General features: G+C 38.3%; 1 protein-coding gene across 1 annotated transcript in view; it reads right to left on the reverse strand.

Moving 5' to 3' along the window:
* Positions 1 to 12,914: 12,914 nt before the first annotated feature.
* Kiaa0825 (KIAA0825 ortholog) overlaps positions 12,915 to 20,902 on the reverse strand; it is a 383,014-nt gene continuing 375,026 nt past the window's right edge. The window contains exon 17 of the mRNA XM_032899100.1: positions 12,915 to 13,968. Within this exon, the coding sequence (XP_032754991.1) occupies positions 13,851 to 13,968 (118 nt within the window). The 3' untranslated portion in view covers positions 12,915 to 13,850. The remainder of the gene's footprint in view (positions 13,969 to 20,902) is intronic.

Raw genomic sequence — 20,902 nt, forward strand, 5'->3', positions numbered from 1 at the left:
TTAATAAAAAGAAACAAATATATTGGTATGTTAGAAAGTATAATATTGATCTTGCAAGAAGACTTTTTTTTCTTTGTGGACTTTGAGGGAGCAAGAAACCATTCAGGGAAGACTCAAATTGACAGCAGCCTTTGACCAGTATCTGGCAAAACTTGAGGCCATCTGTCTAGCAGCCTGCACAACGATGAGCATTGCCAACAACCACATGACTCTGGAAGTGGATTTTCCCTATTTAAGCTTTGGTGAACCTTCACTATAGCTTTCCAACACCACAGCAAATGACCCAGCTAAGTATGCTGACAGTTGACCTGCAGTGAGTGACATTGACATAGTAGATGGGTTGTTTTAATTTGCTAAACTCTGATATTGATATGTAGCAATAAGTAATTAATCCATAGTCTTTTTCCTGAAAGTCATCATTGTTCATTATGATAATTATGGTGTATTTTGTTCATTTTTACATTTGCTTATTTCCAAGTGTTTATGTGTGTGTGCTATATTGGGACGGTGGAAGTCAGATGACAACTTGAAGGAGTTGGTTATCTCTTTCCATCATACAGGGTCCTAGAATCAAACTCAGGTTGTCAAGTTTGACAGTAAGGCAAGCACCATCACATGGTCCTAGAACTGTGAGAACTATGACTACAACTACTTCTTCTGCCACTTTTACAGTTTTTATAGTTTTCTGATCAAATTAAAGAACTTTCATGTGTCATGTTAAGGATTGTCAACAGATATTCCAGACACATATTCTGTTTAAATAATGTTAATAATCTAAATTAAATTTACTAAATAAAATATACTAACCAGCTTTAATAAATTTAGTTGTCTTAACTATATTCATCACTGTAAATTAATCTTGAAAACTGTTTCAACGTGCAAATCTGGACTCTCTACTCATTAAGCACAAGCTCCCCTTCTCCTCCTCCTCCCTAGAAGCCTCTGCTCTTTATTTTTTTTATGAATTTCATTATTTTAGGAAGCTCATATAAATAATTATATTTAATAATTATATAACATTTATTTTTAAAATTTGTTTCTACATATGAATGTTTTGCTTGCATGTATGTATGCTTGTGTACTGTGAGAATACAGTGCTCCTGTGGGATTTCAGATCCCTTTGGACTGGAGTTACAGAGGGTTGTGATCTGCTGTATGGATGTCAGAGGTCAAAGCCTGCTGCTGTGTAAGGGCATCAAGTGCTGCTAACCACTCAGACATCTCTCTAGCTCCATGCTATTATTTTAAATTCCTGGTTTATTGACATTTTCCCCTTTAACACACTCTTCTTGCCAACTTTACATGTATTGTTTATTGTATGTGACAAGAATTACTTTCTTTTAAGTATTTTGTGTTATAAAATTGTTTAAGTATAAAGGAAGTTAGAAAAGCTGCTGACAAACCACTGAACATTTCTGTCTGAGAATATATGAATAGCAGTATGTTAAGAGTGAGCGTATATTAGTAGAGAAAACAACTAATTTTTCTTATTCTTTGGTTAGTATTTCTACAAGAAGGTTTATAGAGATAATAAATATAAAATATCTGAAATATATATTATAATTAAAAATCTTATTGAAACTATTTCTTTAGAGAAATTGCTAATCCAATAATGAAAAAGGAAACTCTAATTACATAGAGTACAGTTACATAGAAGACGACAGGCATTCTTTGTATAATAAGCATATGAAGCGTTACAAACTGTTAGGCTTCAATTCTATTGTCAACTCATACCAATGCAAAACTAAATGTGAGAAACAAATGCTTTGACATACTACTTATCATAGTCTTAAAAATATTGAAAGTCAAAATTATCTGACAAATCAATTGCATAATTTACCATTCCCAATTATGAACCATTCAAAATTTATCACTATAGCAATTTCTATGATGAAGCACAGAAGAGAATTCAACTGTGAAGAGAATTCAAGGTTTCTTTCATCTTATTTTTTCTTTCAAATGACAGATGCAGAATTTTTTCTCAAGAAACAAAAATCACTTCTCAGGATTGGTATACAAATGCACAGATGTAGTAAAATAACTTTAAAACACCACCTTAATAGGGACAACTGAAATAAAAACTGCTACAACATTTTATTTGGCTTATTGAGGTCAATTTTCTTTAATTTTGACTTTTCAGTTATTGTCCACTGTGCTATAGTTATGCAGAATAAATGCATAAGTCAATCAAATAGCTAGAGGAAAAGCCAACTGTTGTTTTATGCTGAGTTTTGTTTTTGCTATTTATAAGTAAGATTAAATGGAACGTTCAGATTTTGGAAACTAACTTTTAAGTAATTTTAATAAAATTTAAAAAATTACTTGGGCAATATTTGGAAATACTTTATTCATACTATATAGGCCAACTAAGGTACATGCTTTAAAAATTGTTTCTTTTATATTTGATGTTGTGAAATCTCAAATTTCTCCTTCCTTTTACTCTATCTAAACCCTACCATGTACTGCTCCTTGCTCTCTTTCAAATTCATGACCTACTTTTGTTAATGTGTTATCTGGGAGGGATCTGGATAGATGGGCACCCATTTCACTGAAAGTGAAAAATCTAAGACTTCCACTGTAAGGTTTTGGCTTCTTTGTCAAAAATCAAGTGTCTGTAGGTGTGTGGATTTATTTCTAGGTCTTCAGTTCTATTCTAGTTATCCACCTGTCTGTCTCTGTACCAATACAATGCAGTGTGTGTTGCTATTGCTCTGTAGTGTAGTCAGAGATGGTGATTCTTCCAAAGGTTCTTTTGTTATTAAGAATTGTTTTGGCTCTCCTGGGTTTTTTCTTTTTCCATATGAACTTAAGACTTGCTCTTTCAATGACTGTGAAAAACATTGTGTTGATTTTGAAAAGAATTGAATTCAGTCAGTAGATTGCTTTTGGTTGGATGGCCATTTATACTATTTAATCCTGCTGATCCATGAGCATGGTAGATCTGTCTTCTGAGATTTTTGATTTGTTTCTTTAGGGACATGAAGTTCTTTTCATACAATTTTTTCACTTGCTTGGTTTGAGTCAAACCAAGATATTTTATATTATTTGTGACTATTATGAAGGGTGTCATTTCCCTAATTTCTTTCTCAGCCTGTTTATTCTTTGAGAAGAGGAAGGTTACTGATTTGTTTGACTCAATTTTATACCCATTCACTTTGCTGAAGTTGTTTATCAGGGTTAGTAGTTCTCTGGTGGAATTTTTTAGGTCGCTTATGTATATTATCATATCATCTGTAAATAGTGATATCTTGACTCCTTCCTTTTCAATTTCTATCCTCTTGATTTCCTTTCATTGTCTAATTGCTCTAGCTAGAACTTTGAGTATTATATTGAATACACAGGAGAAAATAAGCAGTCTTGTCTAGTCCCTGACTTTAGTGGGATTGCTTCAAGTTTCTTTTCATTTAATTTAATTTTATTGAGTAATTTTGGATTGATGTTTATAAACAAAATTGGTCTGAAGTTCTCTTTCTTTATTGAGGCTTTGTATTTTTTAGGTATCAGAATAACTGTGGCCTCATAGAATGAATAAAGTAATGTTCCTTCTGTTTCAAATTTGTAGATTAATTTGAAGATTTTGGTATTAGATCCTCTTTGAAAGTCTGCACTAAAACCATCTGGGCTTTATTTTATTTTTTTATTTTATTTGGTTCAGAAGTTTGTTTTTTTTTTTTTTTAACTTGAGTATTTCTTATATACATTATAGAGTGTTATTCCCTTTCCCGGTTTCTGGGCAAACATCCCCCTAATCCCTCCCCCTCCCCTTCTTTATGGGTGTTCCCCTCCCCATCCTCCCCCCACTGCCACCCTCCCCCCAACAATCTAGTTCACTAGGGGTTCAGTCTTAGCAGGACCCAGGGCTACCCCTTCCAGGTGATCTTACTAGGATATTCATTGCTACCTATGAGGTCAGAGTCCATGGTCAGTCCATGTATAGTCTTTAGGTAGTGGCTTAGTCCCTGGAAGCTCTGGTTGCTTGGCATTGTTGTACATATGGGGTCTCGAGCCCCTTCAAGCTCTTCCAGTTCTTTCTCTGATTCCTTCAACGGGGGTCCTATTCTGAGTTCAGTGGTTTGCTGCTGGCATTCGCCTCTGTATTTGCTGTATTCTGGCTGTGTCTCTCAGGAGCGATCTACATCGGGCTCCTGTCGGCCTGCACTTCTTTGCTTCACCCATCTTGTCTAATTGGATGACTGTATATGTATGGGCCACATGTGGGGCAGGCTCTGAATGGGTGTTCCTTCTGTGTCTGTTTTAATCTTTGCCTCTCTATTCCCTGCCAAGGGTATTCTTGTTCACCTTTTAAAGAAGGAGTGAAGCATTCACATTTTGATCATCTGTCTTGAGTTTCATTTGTTCTAGGCATCTAGGGTAATTCAAGCATTTGGGCTAATAGCCACTTATCAATGAGTGCATACCATGTATGTCTTTCTGTGATTGGGTTAGCTCACTCAGGATGATATTTTCCAGTTCCAACCATTTGCCTCATTTAATTTCATAAAGTCATTGTTTTTGATAGCTGAGTAATATTCCATTGTGTAGATGTACCACATTTTCTGTATCCATTCCTCTGTTGAAGGGCATCTGGGTTCTTTCCAGCTTCTGGCTATTATAAATAAGGGTGCTATGAACATAGTGGAGCACGGGTCTTTTTTACATGTTGGGGCATCTTTTGGGTATATGCCCAAGAGAGGTATAGCTGGATCCTCAGGCAGTTCAATGTCCAATTTTCTGAGGAACCTCCAGACTGATTTCCAGAATGGTTGTACCAGTCTGCAATCCCACCAACAATGGAGGAGTGTTCCTCTTTCTCCGCATCCTCGCCAGCATCTGCTGTCACCTGAGTTTTTGACCTTAGCCATTCTCACTGGTGTGAGGTGAAATCTCAGGGTTGTTTTGATTTGCATTTCCCTTATGACTAAAGATGTTGAACATTTCTTTAGGTGTTTCTCAGCCATTCGGCATTCCTCAGCTGTGAATTCTTTGTTTAGCTCTGAACCCCATTTTTTAATAGGGTTATTTGTCTTCCTGCGGTCTAACTTCTTGAGTTCTTTGTATATTTTGGATATAAGGCTTCTATCTGTTGTAGGATTGGTAAAGTTCTTTTTCCCAATCTGTTGGTTGCCGTTTTGTCCTAACCACTGTGTCCTTTGCCTTACAGAAGCTCTGCAGTTTTATGACATCCCATTTGTTGATTCTTGATCTTAGAGCATAAGCCATTGGTGTTTTGTTCAGGAAATTTTTTCCAGTGCCCATGTGTTCCAGATGCTGCCCTAATTTTTCGTCTATTAGTTTGAGTGTGTCTGGTTTGATGTGGAGGTCCTTGATCCACTTGGACTTAAGCTTTGTACAGGGTGATAACCATGGATCGATCTGCATTCTTCTACATGTTGACCTCCAGTTGGACCAGCACCATTTGCTGAAAACGCTATCTTTTTTCCATTTGATGATTTTGGCTCCTTTGTCAAAAATCAAAGTGCCCATAGGTGTGTGGGTTCATTTCTGGGTCTTCAATTCTGTTCCATTGGTCTATCTGTCTATGTCTGTACCAATACCATGCAGTTTTTATCACTATTGCTCTGTAATACTGCTTGAGTTCAGGGATAGTGATTCCCCCTGAAGTCCTTTTATTGTTGAGGATAGTTTTAGCTATCCTGGGTTTTTGTTATTCAGATGAATTTGCAAATTGTTCTGTCTAACTCTTTGAAGAATTGGATTGGTATTTTGATGGGGATTGCATTGAATCTGTAGATCGCTTTTGGTAGAATGGCCATTTTGACTATATTAATCCTGCCAATCCATGAGCATGGGAGATCTTTCCATCTTCTGAGGTCTTCTTCAATTTCTTTCTTCAGAGTCTTGAAGTTCTTATTGTACAAATCTTTTACTTGCTTGGTTAAAGTCACACTGAGGTACTTTATATTATTTGGGTCTATTATGAAGGGTGTCGTTTCCCTAATTTCTTTCTCGGCTTGTTTCTCTTTTGTGTAGAGGAGGGCTACTGATTTGAGTTAATTTTATAACCAGCCACTTTGCTGAAGTTGTTTATCAGGTTTAGTACTTCTCTGGTGGAACTTTTGGGATCACTTAAATATACTATCATATCATCTGCAAATAGTGATATTTTGACTTCTTCTTTTCTGATCTGTATCCCCTTGACCTCCTTTTGTTGTCTGATTGCTCTGGCTAGAACTTCAAGAACTATATTGAATAAGTAGAGAGAGAGTGGGCAGCCTTGTCTAGTCCCTGATTTTAGTGGGATTGCTTCAAGTTTCTCTCCATTTAGTTTAATGCTAGCAACTGGTTTGCTGTATATGGCTTTTACTATGTTTAGGTATGGGCCTTGAATTCCTATTCTTTCCAGGACTTTTATCATGAAGGGGTGTTGAATTTTGTCAAATGCTTTCTCAGCATCTAATGAAATGATCATGTGGTTTTGTTCTTTCAGTTTGTTTATATAATGGATCACGTTGATGGTTGTCCGTATATTAAACCATCCCTGCATGCCTGGGATGAAGCCTACTTGATCATGGTGGATGATTATTTTGATTTGCTCTTGGATTCGGTTTGCCAGAATTTTATTGAGTATTTTTGTGTCGATATTCATAAGGGAAATTGGTCTGAAATTTGTTGGGTCTTTGTGTGGTTTAGGTATAAGAGTAATTGTGGCTTCATAGAAGGAATTCGGTAGTGCTCCATCTGTTTCAATTTTGTGGAATAGTTTGGATAATATTGATATGAGGTCTTCTATGAAGGTCTGATAAAATTCTGTACTAAACCCGTCTGGACCTGGGCTCTTTTTGGTTGGGAGACCTTTAATGACTGCTTCTATTTCCTTAGGAGTTATGGGGTTGTTTAACTGGTTTATCTGTTCCTGATTTAAATTCAGTACCTGGTATCTGTCTAGGAAATTGTCCATTTCCTGCAGATTTTCAAGTTTTGCTGAATATAGGTTTTTGTAGTAGGCTCTGATGATTTTTTGTATTCCCTCTGTTTCTGTAGTTATGTCTCCCTTTTCATTTCTGATTTTGTTAACTTGGACACACTCTCTGTGTCCTCGCATTAGTCTGGCTAAGGGTTTATCTATCTTGTTGATTTTCTCAAAGAACCAACTTTTGGTTCTGTTGATTGTTTCTATGGTCCTTTTTTTTCTACTTGGTTGATTTCAGCTCTGAGTTTGATTATTTCCTGCCTTCTACTCCTCCTGGGTGTATTTGCTTCTTTTTGTTCTAGAGCTTTTAGGTGTGCTGTCAAGCTGGTGACATATGCTCTTTCCTGTTTCTTTCTGCAGGCACTCAGCGCTATGAGTTTTCCTCTTAGCCCAGCTTTCATTGTGTCCCATAAGTTTGGGTATGTTGTACTTTCATTTTCATTAAATTCTAAAAAGTTTTTAATTTCTTTCTTTATTTCTTCCTTGACCAGGTTATCATTGAGTAGAGCACTGTTCAATTTCCACGTATATGTGGGCATTCTTCCCTTATTGTTATTGAAGACCAGCTTTAGGCCGTGGTGGTCCGATAGCATGCATGGGATTATTTCTATCTTTCTGTACCTGTTGAGGCCCGTTTTTTGACCAATTATATGATCAATTTTGGAGAAAGTACTATGAGGAGCTGAGAAGGTATATCCTTTTGCTTTAGGATAGAATGTTCTATAAATATCTGTTAAGTCCATTTGGCTCATGACTTCTCTTGGTCTGTCTACGTCTCTGTTTAATTTCTGTTTCCATGATCTGTCCATTGATGAGAGTGGGTGTTGAAATCTCCTACTATTATTGTGTGAGGTGCAATGTGTGTTTTGAGCTTTAGTAAGGTTTCTTTTACGTATGTAGGTGCCCTTGTATTTGGGGCATAGATATTTAGGATTGAGAGTTCATCTTGGTGGATTTTCCTTTGATGAATATAAAGTGTCCTTCCTTATCTTTTTTGATGACTTTTAGTTGAAAATTGACTTTATTTGATATTAGAATGGCTACTCCCGCTTGCTTCTTCTGACCAGTCCTTGGAATGTTGTTTTCCAGCCTTTCACTCTGAGGTAGTGTCTGTCTTTGTCTCTGAGGTGTGTTTGCTGAGGCAGCAGAATGCAGGGTCCTCGTTGCGTATCCAGTTTGTTAATCTATGTCTTTTTATTGGGGAGTTGAGGCCATTGATGTTGAGAGATATTAAGGAATAGTGATTATTGCTTCCTGTTATATTCATATTTGGATATGAGGTTATGTGTGTGTGCTTTTCTTCCCTTTGTTTTGTTGCCAAGACGATTAGTTTCTTGCTTCTTCTAGGGTATAGCTTGCCTCCTTATGTTGGGCTTTACCATTTATTATCCTTTGTAGCACTGGATTTGTAGAAAGATATTGTGTAAATTTGGTTTTGTCATGGAATATCTTGGTTTCTCCATCTATGGTAATTGAGAGTTTTGCAGTATACAGTAACCTGGGCTGGCATTTGTGTTCTCTTAGGGTCTGTATGACATCTGTCCAGGATCTTCTGGCTTTCATAGTTTCTGGGGAAAAGTCTGGTGTGATTCTGATAGGTCTGCCTTTATATGTTACTTGACCTTTTTCCCTTACTGCTTTTAATATTCTTTCTTTATTTTGTGTGTTTGGTGTTTTGACTATTATGTGACAGGAGGTGTTTCTTTTCTGGTCCAATCTATGTGGAGTTCTGTAGGCTTCTTGTATGCCTATGGGTATCTCTTTTTTTAGGTTAGGGAAGTTTTCTTCTATGATTTTGTTGAAGATATTTACTGGTCTTTGAGCTGGGAGTCTTCACTCTCTTCTATACCCATTTTCCTTAGGTTTGATCTTTTCAATGAGTCCTGGATTTCCTGTATGTTTTGGACCAGTAGCTTTTTCTGCTTTACATTATCTTTGACAGTTGAGTCAATGATTTCTATGGAATCTTCTGCTCCTGAGATTCTCTCTTTCATCTCTTGTATTCTGTTGGTGAAGCTCGTATCTACAGCTCCTTGTCTCTTCTTTTGGTTTTCTATATCCAGGGTTGTTTCCATGTGTTCTTTCTTGATTGCTTCTATTTCCATTTTTAATTCCTTCAACTGTTTGATTGTGTTTTCCTGGAATTCTTTCAGGGATTTTTGTGATTCCTCTCTGTAGTCTTCTACTTGTTCTCTAAGGGAGTTCTTCTCGTCTTTCTTGATGTCCTCCAGCATCATGATCAAATATGATTTTGAAACTAGATCTTGCTTTTCTGGTGTGTTTGGATATTCCGTGTTTGCTTTGGTGGGAGAATTGGGCTCCGATGATGCCATGTAGTCTTGGTTTCTGTTGCTTGGGTTCCTGCGCTTGCCTCTCGCCATCAGATTATCTCTAGTGTTACTTTGTTCTGCTATTTCTGACTGTCCTATATGCTTGTGTGTCAGGAGTGCTGTAGACCTGTTTTCCTGTTTTCTTTCAGCCAGTTATGGGGACAGAGTGTTCTGCTTTCAGGCGTGTAGTTTTTCCTATCTACAGGTCTTCAGCTGTTCCTGTGGGCCTGTGTCTTGAGTTCACCAGGCAGGTCACTTGCAGCAGAAAAGTTGGTCTTACCTGTGGTTCTGAGGCTCAAGTTTGCTCGTGGGGTGCTGCCTATGAGCTCTCCACGGCGGCAGCAACCAGGAAGATCTGTGCCGCCCTTTCTGGGAGCTTCCGTGCACCAGGGTTCCAGATGGCGTTTGGTGTTTTCCTCTGGAATCAGTAATGTGTGCAGAGTGCAGTCTCTTCTGGTTTCCCAAGCGTGTCTGCCTCTCTGAAGGTTTAGCTCTCCCTCCCACGGGATTTGGGTGCAGAGAACTGTTTATCTGGTAGTTCCCTTCAGGTTCTGGAGGTGTCTGAGATGCAGCGGTCCTGCTGCTCCTGGGCCCTCCTCTACAGGAACCCAGAGACTGTATACAATTTCCTCTTGGACCAAGGATGTGAGCAGGGGTGGGCAGTGTTGGTGGTCTCTTCCACTCTGCAGCCTCAGGAGTGCCCTCCTGACCAGGTGGTGAGGTCTCTCTCCCACGGGGTTTGGGAGCAGAGAGCTGCTGTGGGCAGGGATCAGCGGGTTTGGGATTCCCGCTAACCAGTTCAGAAGTTTTTAATAACAGCTTTTATTTCTTTAGAGATTATGAGACTGTTTAGCTGCTTTACCTGATCTTGATTTAACTTTGATAAGTGGTATTCGTCTAGAAAATCACCCATTTTATCTAGATTTTCCAGCTTTGTGGAGTATAAACTTTTATAGTAAGACTTCTTGAATTTTTTGAATTTCCTTTATTTCTGTTTTTATATCTCCCTTTTCATTTCTGATTTTGTTAATTTTGATACTGTCTCTGTGGCTAAGGTTTTATCTATCTTGTTGATTTTCTCAAAGACAAGCTTTTAGTTTTGCTGATTCTTTGTATCATTCTCTGTGTTTCTAATTGGTTGATTTCAGCACTGAGTTTGACTATTTCTTGCCATCTTGGGTGTCTTCAGTTCTTTTTGTTCTAGAGCTTTCAGGTATGCTGCTAAGTTGCTAGTGCAAGATCTCTCCAAGCACTTAGTGCAATGAATTTTCCTCTTAGTACTGCTTTCATAGTATACCATATGTTTGGGTATGTTGTGCCATCATTTTCATTGTAATCTAGAGAGTATTTAAATGGCACTGGTCTAAATGTAGAAAAATGCAAACCAATTCATACATATCACCTTTCACAAATAACATTCAAGTCCATGTAGTATAAAACCATAAACCATAACATAAAAATCAGATACACTGAATCTAATAGAAGAGAAAGTGTGAAATAGCCTTGAACACATTGGCATGAGAGAAAATTTCCTGAGTAGAACACTACTGGATCAGGTGCTAAAATCAACAATTGATAAATGGGACCTCATGAAACTGAAAAGTTTCTGTAAAGATAAAGGATACTGTTAGTACCACAAGAAGGCAGCCTACAGATTGGGCAAAAATCTTCTCTAACTCTACATCACATAGAGGGCTAATATCCAAAATATATAAAGAATTCAAGAAGTTAACCTCCAAAACCCCCAAATAACCCACTTAAGAAAAGGGCTACAGAGCTAAACAGAGAATTCTGAACATAGTAATCTCAAATGGCTGAGAAGCACTTAGTGAAATACTTTACATTAGGAAAATGTAAATCCAAAAGACCCTGCAAAAATCAAAAAAGTGACAGCACATGTAGGTGAGGATGTGGAGACAGAAGAACATTCCTCAATTGCTGGTGGGGTTGCAAACTGGTACAACCTCTCCTGAAATCAATTCTATGGTATCTCAGAAAATTGGAAATAGTTCTCCCTGAAGACCCACCTATACCGCTCCTGGACATATACCCCCAAAATGCTCACCCATACCACAAAGACACGTGCCCTACTATGTTCATAGCAATTTTATTCATAATAGCCAGAAACTAGAAGCAACCCAGATGTCCCTCAACCAAAGAATGGTATGGAAATGTGGCTCATTCATACAATGGGATACTGTCCAGCTACTAAAAACAAGGACATCATGTATTTTGCAGGTAAATGGATGGATGGAAATGGAAAATATCATCCTGAGTGAGGTAATCTAGACCCAAAAAGACAAGCATGGCACATACTCATGATAAGTTCACATTAGGCAAAAGGATCAGAATGCCTTTGATACACCATACGGACTGACCCAAAGAAATTAAGCAAGAATTAAGAGGCCAGTGAGGACGCTTATATCCCACTTCGAAGGGGGGAACAAAATAATCACGGGAGGCAGAGGGAGGAATGGACCTGGGTAGGAGAGGTGAGGGGGAGTGGGAAGGGGGTAGGTTCAGGTACAGGGGGAAACAGAAGAGAGTCCCAGAGAGCTAGAATAATGAATGGAAATATGCAGGTGCTGGATAGGGATATGGGGGAGAGACTTCTAGCTGTCCCAGAAACTCCAGAACTCCGTGTGGGTGACCTTAGCTGAGATGCCTAACAGTGGGATACAGAACTTAAGGAGACAACCTCCATTAGGCAAGCAGGACCTCTAGTGGAGGGATGGGGACACCAACCCACCTACAATACTTGCAACCCAAAATTGCTCCTCAAAGAAATTTATGGACAAAAATGAATCCGAGACAGAAGGGAATGGCTGACCAGTGATCGTCCCAACTTGGGATCCATCCCATAGGCAGGCACCAAACCCTGACACTATTACTGATGCTATGTTGTGTTTTAAGACAGAAGTCTAGCATGGCTGTCCTCTAAAATGCTCCACCAGCAGCTGACTGAGACAGATGCAGATACTCGCAGTCAAGCATTGGATAGAGGTTGGAGATCTCAATGGAAGAGTTAGGGGAAAGATTAAAGGAACCGAAGGGGATGGCAATCCCACAGGAAGACCAACAGTGTCAACTAACCTGGACCCCTGTGAGTTCACAGAGACTGAGCCATCAACCAAAGAGCAAACTGAGGATGGTCCTAGGCCCCTAGCATCCATGTAGTAGAGGGCTATGTTGTCTTGCCTCAGTGGGAGGGGATGCACCTAACCCTGTAGAGGCTTGATGCACCAGTCAGAGGATGTCCTGGGGTGGTAACCTCTCAGAGGTGAAGGGAACAGGCATTTTGGAAGTAAATAAATGAAATAATTAATTAATTAAAAGAAGAAAAACCCAAGACTTCTACAGTGATCTCCTTTGCATCCAAACTCTCCCTCTGAAACATTTATGAGTACTCTCTATAGGAAGCGGTATAGCTACAAATATTTCATAAAGATCAAAGAACATGGAAGCACGAATACTTTATAACATTCATGAGGACAGCAGAAGACATTATGTTTGATGACAGATGGTCTATGATCCATAATGAGGCTTCTCCCATTTGTCCTCAAGGCACTTTGTCAACAGTTCTTTCAATGGTAGCTTCTTAATCAGCTATGTTTATTAACTGCTCACACACCGAATAATCCTACAACACCATATTCTGATTAATAAAGGAAAACCTCATATTTAATGCCTTTGGGTTCTTTATAATCCAGTACCAGGCCATGATAGGAAGAACATACGAAATACATACAATTGTACTTGGCAGACAAGGTAATAGAACGCATCCCCCCACATCACTCCCCCCCCTGCATCTTGTAGACAGTGGAAATAATAAAATTAACAGACATTGTAGATAATGAGGGATAGAGAAGGATAACTTTTCAACATAGTTTTGAAAGGAAGGTAGTTTTTGATTGGGAAAAAAGTAGCAATTTTTATTTTTATTTTTATTTATTTTTTTATTTTTTGGTTGAGCCAAAAGGATGCCAGGAGTTGCCTGAATTAGAGCCACTTGGCCCAGGATGTGGAAGCATATAAGTGGAATGAGAGTTAGGAGAAAAGCAACAAGCATCACAAGCAGGAATGTGACTGACAGGAACAGTGCTAGACTGGTTTTTTGTGTTATGATTTAGAGTGAACAGGGAAAAGGTTACATGGGAAGTAGGGACAGGTTCAGCCATGAGTATTAAAGGCAATTAAGATCCAGATTTGGGCTGCAGCTACAAAATTAAATTGTAATATTCACATGACTTCCATGGGGGCTCCAATCAACTACACATCCAAATATTGTATAAGAAATCCCTAGAAAAATACTTCCAAACATTTTGCCTGTTGTCATAGATACTTCAGTACTGAAAGAAAAAAAAAACACCTCACATAATTCAAAAGGAACACGAGATGGCAGCAGTTTTATCACAGGAGGAGAAATATTGTGAAATGAAACAATATGAACTTATTTTTAAAATAGGAAACGTGGAGCCTTTCAGTCTTTAGTCCAGTGATTCTTTCGGTACATAGGCTAACGGATGCACTCTATGACGTGTGAGGCTCCTTCTGAGGCTGGCGAAAAGCATCCGTTGTTTTTCTGCAGATTACTGCTCATTTGTACTGTCTGATGTGGAAGAATCCTGTATGGTACAGATCTGTTCTAAATGTTCAAGCATCATTTTTTCATTCTTTTCCAGTGTTTCATCCTTCCTCATTTCCCACCTAAAAGAAAAAAAATAAAATCACTATTTTTATAACATTTAACCAATAACCATACACACACCTTACTTAATTACCAACAATCATTTTTATATAGTCTGAATATAAGTCACTGTTTTATTGAGGGGTCAGTTTTCCTAGCTATTCTGTTCTGCCTGCCTCTTAGTCAAGCATTCCATTCTGGGAGAATTGGAAATAAAAATAAAGTCATACTGGGGAGTGCAACTGACTTAAAATTTAAAGTATAGTCAAATGTAGTTTCTGTGTATGCCAGATTTTAAAATACATGTACTACATTTATTGCACTGCAGAAAGTATAAAGAACTATAGGTCAAAGAGAGGTTTGCAGTGAGAAGACATACCAAAGGCACAGTAACCTCTCCAAGACATACAATTAGATTGGGGATAATCAAGATAAGCCTCAAGAACACAAGCAAAGACTAGTGAGTTCCCATAATCTATTTCTATATAAATATATAACCCTGTGATGTAAATGTAATAACCTATTCATCCTTACTGCTTCTTTCCTTGACTACGAAGAAACAGCAGTTCGTAAAACTTGCTGGGACACACTGCACCTAGAATTCCAACGAGGCTGCCCACTATCCCTACTTATTCAGTATAGTACTCGAAGTCCTAGCCAGGGCAATCAGACAACAAAAGAATGTCTAAGGGATACAAATTGGAAGGGGAAGAAGGCAAAAATATCATGATTTGCAGATGACATGCTAGTATATTTAAGTGACCGCAAAAGTTCCATCAGAGAACTACTAAGCCTAAGAAATAACTTCAGCAAAATGGCTGGGTATAAAATTGAGTCAAAGAAATCTGTGGCCTTCCTCTACTCAAAGGATAAACAGGCTGAGAAAGAAATTAGGGAAATGACACCCTTCACAATAGTCCCAAATAACATAAAATACCTCAGTATGACTCTAACCACGCAAGTGAAAGATCTGCCCTGGGTTCGGTCCCCAGCTCCGAGGGAAAAAAAAAGAAAGATCTGTATGACAAGAACTTCAAGTCTCTGAAGAAAGAAATTGAAGAAGATCTCTGAAGATGGAAAGATCTCCCCTGTTTGTGGATTGGCAGGATTAATATAGTAAAAATGGTCATTTGGCCAAAAGTGATCTACAGATGTAATGTACTCCCCATCAAAATTTCAACTCAATTCTTCATATAATTAAAAGAGAAATTTGCAAATTCATGTAGAATAACAGAAATCCTAGAATAGTGAAAACTATCCTCAACAATAAAAGAAATTCTGGGGAAATCACCATTCCTGATCTCAAGCTGTATTACAGAGATAAAAACTGTATTGGTACAGAGACAGGAAGGTAGACCAATGGAATAAAATTGAAGGCTCAGAAATGAACCCAAACACCTATGGTCACTTTATCTTTTCCATTCAGTGGAAAAAAGATAGCATTTTCAATAAATGGTGCTGGTTCAACTGGAGGTCTGCATGTAGAAAAATTCAAATAAATCCATTCTTATCACCCTGTACAAAGCTTAAGTCTACATGGTTCAAGGACCTCCACATCAAACCAGATACACTCAAACTAACAGAAGAAAAAGTGTGGAAGAGTCTCAAAGACATGGGCACTGGGGAAAATTTCCTGAACAGAACACCAATGGCTTTTGCTCTAAGATCAAGAATCGATAAATGGGACCTCATAAAACTGCAAAGCTTCTGTAAGGCAAAGGACACTGTCATTAGGACAAAGCACCAACCAACAGATTGGGAAAAGGTCTTTAGCAATCCAACATCCAATACATACAAAGAAATCAAGAAGTTAGATTCCAGAGAGCTGAATAACCCTATTAAAAATGGGGTTCTGAGCTAAACAATGAATTCTCAGCTTAGAAATATCAAATGGCCTAGAAGCACCTAAAGAAATGTTCAACATCCTTTGCCATCAGGGAAATACAAATCAAAACAACTCTGAGTTTCCACCTCATACCAGTCAGAATGGCTAAGATCAAAAACTCAGGTGACAACAGATGTTGGTGAGGATGTAGAGGAAGAGGAACACTCCTCCATTGTTTTGTGGGATTGCAAACTGGTACAATCACTTTGGAAATCAGTCTGGAGGTTCCTCAGAAATTTGGACATTGTACTACCTGAGGACCCAGCTATACCTCCCCTGGGCATATACCCAAACAATGCTTTAACATACAACAAGGACACATGCTCCAGTATTTTCATAGCAGCCTTATTTATAATAGCCAAAAGCTGGAAAGAACCCAGATGCCCTTCAACAGAGGAATGGATACAGAAAATGTGGTACATCTACACAATGGAGTAGTACTCAGCTATCAAAAACAATGGCTTCATGAAATTCATAGGCAAATGGATGGAACTAGAAAATAACATCCTGAGTGAGGTAACCCAAATATAAAAATCACACATGGTATGCACTCACTGATAAGTGGATATTAGCCCAAAAGCTTGAAATACCCAAGATTCAATATACAAAGCACATGAAGCTCAAGAAGAAGGATGATCAAAGTGCAGACGCTTCAATCCTTCTTAGAACGGTGAACAAAAATATTCATAGGAGAAATGGAGGTAAAGTTTGGAGCAGAGACTTAAGGCCATTCAGAGCCTGTCCCATCTGGGGACCTAGCCCAAATATATACAACCATCAAACCTAGATAATATTGATGAAGCAAAGAAGTGTATGCTGACAGGAATGTGATATAGCTGTCTCCTGAGAGGTTCCGCTAGAGCGTAACAAATACAGAATGCTAGCAGCAACCCATTGAGCTAAGAACAAGGCCCCAGTTGGAGGAATTATAGAAAGTATTAAAGGAGCTTTTGGGGCTTGCAACCCCATAAGAATAACAATCCTAACCAGAGCTTCCAGGGACTAAACGACTACTCAAAGAATACACTTGGACAGACCCATGGCTCCTGTTGTATATGTAGCAGAGGATGGCCTTGTTGGGCACCAATGTGAGGAGAAGCCCTTGGTCCTGACAGTGCTGGATCCCCCAGTGTATTGGAATGTCAGAGCATAGATGATGGAAGGAGTGGATGGGGAGGGGAACCACCATTATTGAAGAAGGAGGAGTGGTGGGGATGGGACAGAATGGGAAACCAGGAAAGAGAATAACATTTGAAATGTAAATAAAAAATATCCAATAAAAAGAAAAAAAAAGAATTCTAACAGAGAGGGAATCTATTCTATTTCCATTCTCCTTCTTTAGCTTTTCTACCATTTTTTGAACCACCTTCTGTTACATGGTATTTTAAAGGAAAACTTAGTGCTGACATATCCTAAAACACCTGTGGTCAAAGGCTCAATGGTAGTCCCCATAGCAAAGAACAAACAATTCCTCTCTGATTGTCATCCCAAAGCCCTGTGTGCTTTCACAACCAGAGCTTCCATTTAACTTAGAGAGAACTGCACACAGCTCATGAATAGAGGGTGCAGCTTTCTGGTTCTGTCACAACAGTGCAAAGAAAGCATAGATTTTGTGTTTTTCATAGATACTTTGGATTTCCTGTTGAGATAAGGGCTTCTGCACCCTGGCCAGCCATGAGCAGTAGGGAGGGGAGGCTTAGATGGACAGGGCAGCTTTGGAGACACCACATTTGAAGGCCATTTACATTCCTTCCTCACCCTATACATGAGCTTTTCCTCACTGTCTATGTCCAATCACATGTGAATTTGAAAACTTCCATATCTGGGGCCTCCTTAAGCTCTCCATCTGATATCTCATGGTTAAAATTAGATCACCATCTATAAAAATTTAAAATAACTTGAGAAATGAAAATAATTTTCACTACTATGCTGTTCAAAAACCGTGCCATTTGAGCAAATACTCTTAAAGTCAATTATTTTAGGGTTCATAACTTATTACGCAAGGCTACCCTGTGCTACTTTGATGGAAGTTTAGTTTTATATTATTTGTTTATTAAACGCTTTGAGACAGAATCTTGTTAGGTGTCCCAAGATGGCCTGCAACTTGCTATGCAGCCCAGGTTGGTTTTGAATTCTTTTTTAAAAGTTATTTTTCATTTCTTTCTTGTATAGGTGTTTTGCATGCATGCATTTCCCTTTGCCACATGTGCTTCTTTCTCTGTAGAGGACGGAATATGGTATCAGATCTCCTGGAAAAGGAATTACTCTGTGTGAGTGCTGGGAATTGAACCAAGGTACTCTTAAGGTCAAGTAGTCTCTTAAGAGCTGACCCATCTATCCAGCTCTCTTGGCTTAGAATTCTTTATCCTCACTTAGTGTTGAGATTACGTGTGTGCAATGCCATGCCCTCCTTGGAATTTTAATATTAAAACATGTCCACTACCTAATCCATAAATGTGCATTGGGTACTGTTATTATGTCTGTTATACTGAACTTTACAATGGACAGATAAATAATGAAAAAATTCTACAGCACTACCTGTAGGTTGTTTTAAGAACATTATATAATCCTCTTTAAGTTCTCCAAATGTTAGCATTTTAATTTTATGAATAACAATGAACTGAAGCACACAAAGTTAAAATTACTTGGATGTGAACTCTAGACATTAGTTTGAGAGATATAACAAACCTATCCAAGACCTTAGGACAACTTTATAGACATCACTATTTAATCTTCAAAATAGCTGGGGCCTGGGTAAATGAGATGACTCAGTAGGCCACGGCATTTCCCACCAAGCCTGACAACCTGAGTTCAATCCTTAGTATATACATGATAGAACGAGTGAGCTGACTCTCACATGTCATTCTCTGACTCCACACATACCATGTGACCACACACACACACACACACACACTAAGAATATACCTGGGGTTTGTCTGAATCATTGGCCACTTGCCTATCATACGCAAGAACAAGGCTTCATTCCAAGTGCAAACAAAAAAACTTAAATATTTCATTGAATTTAGACATTAAATAGAAGAACCATCATATAGTTTATGTGCAATTCAAACATGTCTATTCTCCTCCAGTTCCCCAATATGTAAAAGTGCTAATACTACCTAAGCAGATGAATTATTTTAAGAATGTCAACAGAACAAAATATGTATTCTACACATAAATATTTTGATCATTGTCTCTACTTGTGAAGATTAAAAGCAGTCTTTCTTCTTCATTAAAAATCTGTATAATTAATGTAATTTAAGTGAATTATATATTTAATAGAATCCATGATAAGGATTCTTAAGCTTCATGACAATTATAGCACTTCACAATATAATTGAGCAGTTTGCAATTAATGGCATTAGAGAAAATTATTTACCTATTACAGACAGTTCTCTACTATTTGCTTTGGTTTACAAAGGAGAAATCGTTTTATATAAGGATAAAACTATTAACAAATGGTAAAAGGTAATAGATTATATTTTCTAATTATTTTATTCTTCTTAAATAAAAGCTCTAGATATTTGAAATCTCTGCCACAAGCATGCTACATTTCACACTCACAAACTGTTAAGATTTGTCCCCAACTGCTAGTATAATGCAAAACCAAATCATTTTGTCAAAAATATTTCCATGAGAGAAACTAATTTGCCAATTTGTCTAATACCAATGCACAATATGTTCAAAATCTTTATCTGCAGTTTCCCCTAGTATAGGAAATATATGGAATAGAAGCATTTCCCAACAGAAATCAGAAGTTATCAGAACCATGTATTCTAATACTCACTGAAAAGCTTCATATTGAATATATCGTGACTTTATTGTTCATCTGTACTTGGTAGCCTGCCTCTTGTACTAAAGCCCCTTCCTGCGCACTACGATTTAAGAAATTCAACATTGCCCCCTTTCTCCTGTCTCATATAAGGATGAACAGTAGAATCCCATAAGATCTCACTGATCTTTATGCTACATAGCTCTCTCTACCTTTTGGAAGAAGTTCCATCCACATGTCTCCTGGGGTTGGGTGGGTAACAAAGCTTGGCCATGTTTGACTATGGGTCTCTTTCTATCTAATAAAGGAGGGACTCTAAATAAAACATTTACTGAGATATTCTACCTTATCAGTAGTCACAACCTCAGTATGAACTCCATTCTGATTTACTTGGGGGTTCTAAGCCTTTTCATAATCTCCCTTCACTTACATAGTTACGGCAGGGCCAGCAGCAGTGTCTGCTTGCCACTCACTATCCTAACAGGAGACATTGCTTATGGATCCCAAATGTATCAGAACTCAGGCTCAGCGATTTTTATTCCTTCTCATTTCAATGGGTAATAGTTGGTTTATGGTTCCTATGGACACTTAAGGCATGACAAATAAAAGTTACACATTAGTGAATACCTGCTCTCGTGACTGATTTTGTGGAATCTTCTATTGAGGGAGGACTTTGTGGAATCCTATGTGGAGCCAACTGGGAGTGCCATACTTGGGGACATGGTTAATTGTGTTAAATGTCAATGGCAACACTACTCCAGGTTATCAAATTCCTGTAGGGCCTTTAGGTAGGAACAAGCAACAACCCCAGAAAGATGAAGAGGACCACAGTCTGGACAGTAAGAAGCTCTGAGAAAGCCTTCTGCCAGGAGAAAAACAGCTAACATTTTGGAAATCAGTCATGTCTCAAATATGAGCCTAAGCCCTGGAATCACTCTGACTTTGACTTGGATTGAAATCTACTGCTTGATAAGTGGACCATCTAAGGAGTTTTTGAACCTTTCAGTCTCAGTGTTTTCTGTGTAGAATAGTGACAGGTGTTTGGGTAGAGCACAGCTACATGTGCTTTTCTATCTGTGTTCTCTGTGACTGATCCCACACAGCACAGGGGTTTGTAGCTGTGACATAGACCACCGAAATGGCACATCACACAAGCCTTGAAATAGTTTCCATTTGGAATTTTTCCACAAAGAAATCTTGCCAGTCTCTGTTCTGGCACGGCCATTGTATCTAGGAAAGATGCTGGGAAATGTGCAGGGTGCTTTTTCCTGGCATGGTGTTTAGTGTTTCTAGTGGG

This window comes from Rattus rattus, chromosome 3, assembly GCF_011064425.1.
Source record: "Rattus rattus isolate New Zealand chromosome 3, Rrattus_CSIRO_v1, whole genome shotgun sequence".
NCBI lineage: Eukaryota > Metazoa > Chordata > Mammalia > Rodentia > Muridae > Rattus > Rattus rattus.